The 11750-nt window shown below is 38.8% G+C and overlaps 1 protein-coding gene across 1 annotated transcript; it reads left to right on the top strand.

The window, feature by feature from the left end:
• The first annotated feature begins 3239 nt into the window (after positions 1 to 3239).
• Positions 3240 to 11113, top strand: LOC105443749 (low-density lipoprotein receptor-related protein 5-like). Its single transcript, XM_030983017.1, has 6 exons — positions 3240 to 3547; positions 4452 to 4490; positions 6987 to 7211; positions 8019 to 8202; positions 8686 to 8816; positions 10449 to 11113. Exons 1-6 carry the CDS (start codon positions 3397 to 3399, stop codon positions 10763 to 10765), a joined length of 1047 nt encoding a protein of 348 aa, XP_030838877.1. The 5' UTR covers positions 3240 to 3396; the 3' UTR covers positions 10766 to 11113.
• Positions 11114 to 11750: the final 637 nt, after the last annotated feature.

The following is an 11750-nucleotide window of genomic DNA, read 5'->3' as shown; positions in this document are numbered from 1 at the left end:
AACGTCAAAGCCTTCGCGCTTTGCGCGGGAGGGCGGGGGGGGGGGGGTGCACTCAGACAAGGACACGATACAACGAATCGTCTTCTTTCTCTAATAATTTAATGAAACGTGAGAGCGGGATGGGCGAAAATGAATTTAGACAAGGATTAAGAGTAATAATTTATTGAACCGTCAAGGTTTCCGCGCTTTGCGCGGATGGGGGGGGGGGGGGGGAACTGAATTCAAACAAGTACACGATACAACGAATCGTCTTATTTCTCTAATAATTTAATGAAACGTCAGAGCTTCTGCGCTATGCGCGGAGGAAGGGGAACTTGATTTAAACATTAAGGATTAAGAGTCGAGAATGGTACATCGCATCGTCTTCTTTCTTTGATAATCTAATGAAACGTCAGAGCTTCCGCGCTATGCGCGGAGGAAGGGGAACTTGATTCAAACAAGGATTTAGATTCGAGAACGTTCCAACGAATCGTCTTCTTTCTCTAATAATCGAATGAAACGTCAAAGCTTCCGCGCTTTGCGCGGAAGGGGGGGGGGGAAACTGAATTCAGACAAGAGAATGGTACATCGAATCGTCTTCTTTCTTTAATAATCTAATGAAACGTCAGAGCTTCCGCGCTACACGCGGAGGAAGGGGAACTTAGTTCAAACATTACGGATTAAGAGTCGAGAATGGTACATCAAATCGTCTTCTTTCTTCAATAATCTAATGAAACATCAGAGCTTCCGCGCTACGCGCGGAGGAAGGGGCACTTGATTCAAACAAGGATTAAGAGTCGAGAACGTTCCAACGAATCGTCTTCTTTCTCTAATAATTTAATGAAACGTCAAAGCTTCCGCGCTTCTCGGGGGAGGGGGGAAACTCCTCCCTCCCTGCACCCAACCCCCTAGGGAGCGTGCTACGCGCTTGGGGATGGGGTGCAACCTGCCACACGCTCCTACCTCTTGGTTGCTTTGATCCATTGCCGAAAATATTTTGGCACCTATCATCCCCCCCCCCCCCACCCCCAACCACGGATACAAATCGACACCCTTGATAGTTTGCATAAAAATACAGAACCAAACATATGATTTTCCCTAAATTTTCCCCATATTATATGAATTGCGCCAAAAATTGCATTTTCTCCACATTTCATAAACTATTTTCACTAAAGGCCCTTTCTCACTGAGTGGCAAATGCTTGCGAACGTAGCGAAATTAGGGTTTCGCCAGGGTTTGTAAAATGTTGCTAAATGTTGTAAGAAAGTTCGCAAACAGTTTTCATTGTCGCAAACAGTTTTTCTTGTAGACATTTTGAACATGTTCAAAATTTCTTTGCGAATTCACTTTTCCGCAAACATTTGCAGGCGTTTACATAACAGTCGTAAGCGTTTGCAAAACATTCGTAAGCCTTTGCAAACGGTTGTAAGACTGTGTCGCTCTTTGTAAATATGGATTTATTTTGCATTTTAGAGGTGAAAAGCGTGTAATTCTAAACTTTTGCCTGTATGATTTGATTATAAATGTTTTGTGAATTCTTCGTGGTCTGTTTTGGAAATTCTATGTACTTTTGAAATAAATGATGCTTTACACCAGTTTCTCTCATTGATTTTGAGAGTGTGTATGTGTGTCGGAGAGGGAGGGGGAAGGGGCGTTGGCATGACACGGAAACGGTAGTGGCGTTTGAGTTGCAGATTCTGATTGCTTTCACCAATGTCTTTCAATCTAGCACACACAAAATGAAGCAAGTGTACAAGTTTTGGACCAAACCGTCCAGTATCGCCATTAAATTAAAAATGGCTTTGTATCTATTGGATTAGCCCAAAGTTTTAAAGTGAAAATTATGGAGGGGGCGGGGCGGAGAGAAGTATAACCCGCTATCAGACTTTTTTTTTTTTTTTTTTTTTTTACTATAGTCTACCAAGAGATTTTAAAATGCCTTGTGAAGATTCTGTGACCTTTCTTTGTTTGCAATTTAGTTTATGAATATCGCTTTGCACAAGTTGCTCTAATGTTTTCCTAGGAAGGGGGAGGGGATCACAGTAACAGGAAGGGTGCAAATTCTGAACCCTACCATCCATTATCTTCATGATTGAGACTCAAATGATGACTCACCTCGATCCAGATCTCACTTTATGTATCATTTGATAGACAGCCTCCATCCTTTCTAAACACACATCATGTCCTACACAACATACTGCCCCATCCCAAAATTAGTCTTTATATTAATTGGGGGGGGGGGGGGGGCATTTCACTGGAGGGAAGGGGTAGGGTGAATATTCTGAACCACACTATGCACTATAAACATCATGTATGTCACTTGGAGCAGGTCCTTTTCTATGTATTATTTGACCTATATCCTAATTTGATTTCTGAGAACACAATATCGGTTGCTGGGCATACCGTTACCATAGCAACAAGGACTAAGGTAGATAGAACAATAAATTATAATGAAATTGCATCATCTGACATCATACTTCCTATTCAAGTATTCATTTGCGCGCTGATAGCATCTAAATCGCAATATATTCTATTTTTCACGCCACTATGTTACCGTTTGCTAAGGAGTTATTTGCCCTAAGCAACCAAATTTACCACTTTGGCTCAAATCAAATTATCAACTTTAGACCGCTATAACATATTTTTTGTTGAAAAACAATGAACTTGGAATTTAGATATGATATCAATTATGTTTTTAACAGTTTTTCAGCAAGTTTCAAGTCAGTAGTCATCATAATCTATTAATTATTGACCAATAGGTATTTTTGGAAAAAATTGTTAAAAATCATCTTTTTTTTTTGCTCGAAACTTTTATGCAAATCATCCCCAAGGTCTATTGAATGTTGTATCCTTTTGTATTTTTTTTTCTTTCATATGACACCTTACACATGGTAAAATGAGGTACTTTTAAAAAGTGATTCCAAGAATTGTACAACTGTACAGTAATACACCAGTTTACGGTTACATCAGTGCGCATGCGCAGACAGGCTGACCTCGGGTCATTGGCTTTGAAACAAAGCCAATGCCCTGAGGTCAGTGGTATATATGCGTAAATCGGATTGCGCCCATGCAAATGATGATGTGCGCGCACAACGCAGCGCGCAGGCAGTGATGTCATCATAATTTGCATGGGCGCAATCTTAATTTACGCATAAATCCTTGTTTACTCGCCAATTAAAATGGCGCCCCTAACCGTAAAATGGTGTATTATACATGGCGGCCATTTTTTAAAATGACCGCCATTTTGTCCGGCAGTATATTGTCAAGGTATTCCACCTATATTAAATTGTGCAAGACGGGCTCCGGCACACGCTGAGACCAAATGACCTTTTAAAACATTCCCTGTCTCAAAACCCCCCAAAAGTGTAATACTGTATATTTTGATGTGATTTAGCTCTTGCGCGGGGGTCTACGAACATGACCGATGAAGGGTTGTATACAACGGATAATCCTTGCCTGCCGATTCTTGTGAATGGTGAATTGATGCCTACAGTGCCAGTTCTAGATCAGCCCTCGTTTCCAGTCTCATTGAAGGGTATTAACCGTCATCTCGTTTGCAAGTTATCTGGTGAGTTTTAGGTTTATAATGATGATTATAACAATCATAATAATATGTCAGTCCAACTTGCAAACTTATTTAAAATGTCATAAATCATTGGAGTGAAGGGTAGGCACTGGAAAATTGAGACTCTTGAGCAATGAGATTTATTATAATAGTAAGAGCCTATTAAAGACTAAAATGTATGCATGTGTTGTATAAAATTGAGACCTTTCTGAGGTCAGAGAGTAGTCAATGTCGAAACATTTTCAGAAGACAGTAGAGATATTTTACTTCTACTTCTACTTCTATGGTGATACTCATCAACGCCTGTTCAGCATCTAGATGAGGGTAAATGAGGGTAAATGTAGATATGCATTAGTAAATAAAATATTGAACAAGCCAGTACAAAGGTTAGGAGTTAAGTATCATGATTATCTCTCTCTTTCTCCTCACCCCTCCCCTGTCTTTCTATTTTACTTTCACTTCCACTGAAGTAGAATATGCCAAAACGTGAAGAAACATCTGGTATTTGGCAGCCGCCGAGGTGTCAAAATCTAGTAATATGTGATGAATTTTCCAGTAAAATGTGTATGGAATTGTGACAGTTCTCCTTTTTGCCGTTTTATTTTTATTTCCCTGCGGGCTTTGTTAAACAATAACAAACAAGGAGAATAATTCTCATATGCAGTATGAGATGATAACCGTTTGGAGCTTGGTTTCCTTTTTTTCCAGTGTCTACATGGATTATAACAACAAATCACAGACATTAAAACAAACAAAAAATCTCTTTCTTATATCGATGAGGCAAATTCCTCATTTGTATGCTTGTCTGTTTATGTCTGTATTATTATGTAGTGCGATTTGTCAGTACTTGATGATTTATTACAAAAAAGGATTTTACCGTTAATATCTTTATATTGTTTTTCTGTAGCCCCGACTCCTTCAACTACATCAAGCCCTACAACTTTCGGTAAGCAATTTCCATTGCACTCGCTCCTCCCTTTTCTCTCTCTCTCTCTCTCTCTCTCTCACTCTATGTGTGTGTGTCTCTCTCTCTTTCTCTCTCTCTATTCCTCTCTCCCTCTCTCTCTCTCTATGTGTGTATGTGTGTCTCCCTCTCTCTTTCTTCCTCTCTCTTCTAAATCAGTTCTTCCATTTCCCCCCTTTTTTTTATTTCATGAATATTTCTGCACTTTTGTTTACTGTTGCTTCCATAGACCATTTAAAAAAAGTTTTAGACCAGTTTTGGAAACGCCCCCCCCCCTCTCAACAAATGAAATGGAAGCTCTAACTACCAATCATGTGAAAGAATATGTTTTGACTACTACGTGATGATACATAATTTGCCGGGAAACCGCCAAGTAATTGATTTATTTGGTTAATTATCATATCGAATCGGCCTGAATAGATATCGCGAATGCACTTCAACATTGAACATTTTGGCATATATTTCCGCTTTTTTTGCAAATTTAGGTTGAATTATTGTCATCTAAACCTCTGTAGGCAATATTTCAACAATATTGAGTGGATATTTTGCACCCAAAATCTTTGAACTGCAATTTACCACTACCGGTCTATATCTTTAATGTTAATTAAAGTCCATACACATTTTCATAATTTCAAAGTTTTTTTCTTCTCCGATATTGCATCAAGATTGTGTAAGCAACATTTGTTATCATGGAATTCATTATCATCATCTTCTTTATCATTATGTCATGGTAAATTTTGCCAAAGAACTTTATCCGCCCCTCAAGCAATGGGGAACTTTAATAGAGCTTCGCACCATTATGCCCTCAGTTTCATTTCTCACAATTATATTTGTATTTATCTTCTTTTATTAGTAGAGCCATTAATTGCCCGCTATACTAGCTTATACTTTCCAGTCATTTCCTCAAAGTATTTTGGACCGGAAAATTTCTCGCGTAAGGCTTCAATTGAATTTGCCTCAAACTAGATTATATTCTTTGAAAGCGATTGGAGACTTTGTATCTCATTGTGATATTCGCTATAACAGAACAGCATTATCATTATTAATACTTACTCTCTACAAACATGGATAAACAAAGGAGCTTCGCACTTCGAGATATAGGCTGGATCAGAAGGTGGATCGCCTACTAGCGGATGACATCATTGAACCAGTTCAATATTCGAACTGGGTGGCTCCAATAGTTCCTGTAGTAAAGGAGATGGTCGATCCGCATTTGTGGAGACTATATACAAAACCGCGATTAATAATTCAGCCGCGCGTTCCGACACTTACCAAATACCTCGAGTAGAGAAGCATCAGGAGCTGTTTGCAAGGCTCGCATCCGGGAAGCGCCTCACAAAACATGGACCTCTCGTATGACATCAGCACCCTCAGTGTTCCAGCGGACTATGGAATGGTTGCTGGCTGGCATCCCAGGCAGTCTACCTAGATGACCTTCTTATCACAGGAGAATCAATGGAGAGACACCTAAAGAACCTGTATGAAGCGGGTCTTGGACGCGTTCTTCACAGAGAAGGATTACGCTTATGACGAGGTGGATTACCTCGGCCATACTTTCACTGCGAATGGTCTTCGGATCATCCCAAGGGAGACCAGCAAGTGAATGCGGTCACCAAGGCACCAGAGCCGACAAGTGTGAGAGCTGAGATAGCTGCCCCCGAATTGCCGTGATCTATAGCTAGGCCGACATGACGCTCACCCCAGAATAGTTCGGATGAAGACAAGTGCGCGAGGATGCGAATGGTGGCCTCAAATCGACAAAGTTTTGGAGTAAAAAGTAAAATCTTGTGAAAAATGTCAAGCACAAAAATTCTCTTCCCTTTTTTGTTGTTCTTCTTGTGCTTTTTTTTTTTTTTTTGGGGGGGGGGGAGGGGGGGGGGAGGGGCTACACGCCTGGTAAGAGGGACCCCATTTAGGCACACTTCAAATTGCGTGCCCCCGCCCCTTTCCCGATTAAAAAAGACATCTTTTTATAATATCTTCCCCCTTTTTATCTTTTCTGTCTCATTATTCTCCTTTCCCCCGTTACTCTTCTCCGTCTATCCCCCCTTTTTTTCCTTTTTTTTTTTTACTTTTTCGCCTTTTCTTCTTCTTTCTCTTCCCTTTTCTTTCTTTTCCTCCTCCTTTTTCTTTCCTCCACCTTTTCTCCTTTCCTCCCCTTTTGTTTTTTCCCCTTCCCCCTTTCCCCCTTTTTTAACTAGGGGGGGGGCACGTACCCCTGTGCCCCCTGAATCTGCCACTGGAATAGTTGTTTAGATTCACAGTTTCCTGCGTTCTGATTGGCCGGCTGGATAGACGTAGAGTTGTATAGCTGTAGCATGCTTGGCCCGCCATATACCCCGCCATATTTACCTCGACTTACTCTTAACACGACCTTTACCCTAGGGTAACCTTTCTCCTTATGAACAAGACTAGTGTCATAGTTCTGTTTCAGCTCATTTATATACGTTTTATCTTCTTTTCACCTTTTTATTTTAGAATCGACTGCAAAGATCTTTGTGATAAATGAAGACGGGATTTTTGTTGCAGATCTACAAGCTGACTTAGACTTCACTTCTATACCATCCACTAAATATCCCTTTACTATTACCTATGACTCCGTGGAGAAGAAGATCTACTGGACTGACCGGACTGATAAACGAATTTATCGTGCAGATGAGGATGGAGGAAACAGAGAGGTGGTCACATTTGAAGGCACCAATGGTATGGTGTAGAAAATATCCCTATACAGTGCGTCCCAGACAAATTGAAACCGGGAATTATCGATGTTTTATCATAACTTAATCACAATTAAAATCAATAAATGACACATATTTGTAAAGCTTAGATCCCCCTCTTTCATTTGATGCAACGCATGATTGATTAAAAACAATTTGAAGAGAGGAAACCAAAAAGTCATTTGGCGGGCGGTATCTAAATGCACAAAGAGGATGAAAGACTTGATGCATGGCTGATCGACAACGAAACGGAGTTAAGTCTTTTGTCAACTCCGTTTGATGCTACGGGAGGCAGCCAGTAAAAACGAGCTCGTTTAATGAAATTATGGAAATGCAAACATTACTTTAAACAAACAAAACTTTGTTATTCCTCGCTCATTCTTCCTGATTGAGGTGTCATATAAAAGGCCAGGAATTGACCTTTCTAGATATGTGATTCTCTCCCCCCCCCCCTAACAAAAAAAAAAATATCAAGATGTTTTATTTTCATAGGTTTTTATTCATTTCTCTCATATTAATTGTACATAATTTATAACATTGTATACAAACTAACAAAATAATTTCACATAGGTCTAAATAAATTTGCAAGTGAACTTTTACATTAACATACAAGGTTACAACTAAAGTTACACATTTACAGATGAAAATATTCCCATAAACAAAATCATATTTTCACATTAAAAAAAAAAACGCAAAAAAAGTTTGAACTATTTTCTCGACCAGTTTGCTAATAAAACTCAAATTATTTATTTTCTTTTCCACAATATTTTTTTTCCCTCTTAATTTCCTTTAGCACCAGAAGGAATTGCGATCGCTGAATCATCTCGCATGCTGTACAGCACCAGATTCGTATCCTCCGGGAAAATACATATAACATCTCTGGATATTGGACAAGGTATCGCATTTCCAAGGAATGAATCGATTTTTGTTACTGGAGTTTTCGCTTCTCCCACCTTAGTGGTGGATGAAGAACAGGGGTAAGTTTAATCACTCAATCATACTGATGGTTCAGAAGGAGAGGTGGGGGTTGTTAATTGACCCACCGAGACCCTACCAAATAGTACCCCTAATATACATGCAAGTCAATTAAAAATACCCTGCTGTTTTGCATTAACTGTTTACATGATTTATCAAAAAATAATAATAATGATAATAAAAATATTCATGATTAATAATAGAATAAGGCAAGTACATGGAATTGCGAGGCTTTCCCTATTATGTACGATTGTTGATACTGATACTTAAGAGGCCATTTTTAATTGCGCCACGGCAATACTTTTAATTAAAAAAAGAAAAATAATAATAATAATTTAGGGAGTTCACACCAGGTTTACTCAAAAAAGAATGCAGGGAACCTTTCATTTCTATTAATAGTCATTCATATGACAGGATAACGTCATGACAATTTTTAGATTTTCTTGATGTTGATACGAATTTTCAGGACACTCTTGATTTTTCAGATTCTTGTATTGGTCAACGGGTGGTTTCGACAATATCGTACGCAAACTTCTCAATGGATCTGGAGGCACGGAGACTGTATACTGTAGCACCACTCGACACAATTACTACATGATGAGCATTGATCTCAGCCGTACGTATTTCATATTTAGAAGAGTTCCGTGAAATGACATGTCATTCCAGATAAATGAATGGAAATTAAACAAGACAGTTAATCTGCATGGCTCCTCTCCACCCAGGTGTGAATGTCTGCCTTGTATGATTCGAACGTCATTATGCTTGGATCAGTATTTAGGTGACTAATTTAAACACCTTTATCACGGAGTGGAGAATGTGCACTGTATTGTGCAGAATGATGATAGAATCCAAAAACCGGGGTAATAATAATAATACTGTAAGCGCTTTGGTTAAAGGAACAGTTGAATACTTGTTAAATTCCGCAAATGCCTTCAAAGTGCATGGCTATTGCTTTTATTCTTATTTATGACATTTCTAGTGCCCTTGTAGGACCTAAAATTGCTATGAAGGGAATTTTAGACCCCAAAATGTGTGAAATTTAGATTAAATCCGATCATACCAATTCAGCTCCACTTAAAAAAAAAAAAATTACCTAATAATAATCACAATACACGGGCCGACTGGTTGTGCGTATTATAGCCAACACAAAAGACAACAACAAAAAGCCAGTATTGGCAACGGCTACAATAAAACGTATAACCACACACAAAGATGATTTTGTCACTGAAATAGTATGCTTTTTTTTCTCCAAATTTGACACCCAGTTTTTCATTACCTCACAAAAATTATACTGTGTGGCGCCCTCTATACCGAAACCCATGTTTACCTTATATTGTTTGTAAAGCGCTTAATAGGAACGGGTATTATCATAACTGATTTGTTTTATACTACAAATTATCATCATTCTTTTTGTATCATCGAAATATCATTTAGGTTACAAACATTGTAACAATTCTCAAATATTAAGGCATTTTAAAACCTAGACAAAGAGATGAATTTGATGAAGGAATGATAAATGATACATGGGGAAACCAAGAGTTTTTTTTGATAGGGTATTATACTGTTATATACAATGCATTGGTATGGTTGGAAAGAGAGTTTATGTATAGCGCTAATGTCTGTCAGACTTGACACCCCTGGCGCTCCACAATTATTATACCTACATTGACCTTCGCCATACGTAGTGCCTGTTCAGAAGGGTCATTTCAGATGGATGGAAAAGTTTATCATGAAGACCTTTATATTTATCATGAAAAGATAATCATGTTGCACTTTATTACCATGTCACGATATTCCCTTCATTCAATACTAGAAACATGACTATGGTGATATGATATAATCAGATAACAGACATTGTAATGATCACCCATATTACCTATATTTTTTTGAATAGTCGCAGGGAAACAGTGTTGACAGTGGCAGATTTAACAATTTAAATATTTAGAAATATGAATGATGCCATGGCCTTCTTAGTGCCGATTTAACAGTCTAGTTGATGTCATGGGCTTGCAAAAAGAAGCAAACTATAAACTCTATGAAAATTAAATGAAAATTAATTGAAATGATCATTGTATAATACGCCACATAAACACACACACTTAGTTTGTCTTAATTATCTTCTCAGACTATGATTTTTTAATCCACATTGATTGTTGTGTGTTTGTCATGGTTTAAAAAAAAATTACATTCGAATAATATTTTGTCTTGTTTCCTTTTAAGATTTGCTCATTTTCTATGTTTTTGGCAGGAGATCCACGACGCATATTTTACCTAGACGATGTTGACGAACGAGCTTTCTACATGGACGTAAACCAACCTCCCACAATGACTCACGAGCTCACCGACTACATGCATGACACTGACTTCGGTGAAGAAGAGCAGCGAAGAATCCCGATAGATATGAGCTACTTCAATGGCGCCCTCTACTGGATCATGAGAGTCGGACACGTGGGCCATATCGCTGTCATGACTGATTACGATCAAAGCAACCGATCATTCGACTTGAATAAACCCCTTGAGATTGACGAACACTCTAGAATGCTCATCATTAATGCAAGTCCATGACCAACATTTGACAGAAAAGAGCCCGGCTGTATATTGTCATTTGATTTAGTGTTGTCAACATTGTCATTTATGACGTGGCAAACCACCGCGAAAAAAAAACCGCCGCGTTTTTTGTTGTTGGGTTTTTTCTTTGTTTAATAGGGTTTTGGTTTCTTTAATGTGTAAACGAATGGCAACAAAGGTCCTACGCCTATCACTGAACTCTGTGTTATAAGGTACAGAAATATGCAGCGTATTACACTTCATCATTACGTCATCATAACAAAAAAAAACACCGCCGCAGTTTTGCCACGTCATCTGAACGAGGCTTTAAGAGACAAGGGGGGAGGGGGGGGGGGTCGACTATAAAACAGAGTGTGCCTACAAATTATAGACATTTGACGTAATAAATGTTGCTAGTAGAATACTTATATTTCGGGCCTTTAGAATCTCCTACTCTCCATCACTGTGGGTATGCCAGCCTTGCCCCACTGTAGCTACACTTATGTCAACGGGCACTCGATCATCTTAAAGCCACACTGTACTACTTTTAGCTACTTGCTCCCTCTATATAGAAACCAATGCCTAATCGGTGACCATTGGTCCCCCATGATCTTCTTTTTCTTATGATAATTGAGAGCTGATTTGATGAGATAACCACCTGTCCAGTGACCTTGCAGGGTGGTCTTATCCCTCCTATAAACTAGTACAGATAAGCTTTTAAAGGGAAAATGCTCGAACGTTACAGTTTAGCGTATATCTTCAGATCGGCGAGGAAGTGCTTGTTTGCAATCGCCTAAAACCAAAAGGTGATTATTTGCTTTATATTCCACATCATACAGTGCATACAGTGCATACAGTACGTACGTATACGCAGCTTGTACAAGAAAGTGCGTTGCACTGTGTAGATAGTACTTCGCTCTTCAGTGAAAGTGCGTTGCACTGTGTAGACATATAAATACACAGTGCACCGAACTTTTCTTCCCCAATTGATGATGATCTTTCA

This window comes from Strongylocentrotus purpuratus, unplaced genomic scaffold (genome assembly GCF_000002235.5).
Source record: "Strongylocentrotus purpuratus isolate Spur 01 unplaced genomic scaffold, Spur_5.0 spur5_scaffold_13, whole genome shotgun sequence".
Taxonomy (NCBI): domain Eukaryota; kingdom Metazoa; phylum Echinodermata; class Echinoidea; order Camarodonta; family Strongylocentrotidae; genus Strongylocentrotus; species Strongylocentrotus purpuratus.
This window is presented reverse-complemented; position numbering and strand designations above follow the sequence as displayed.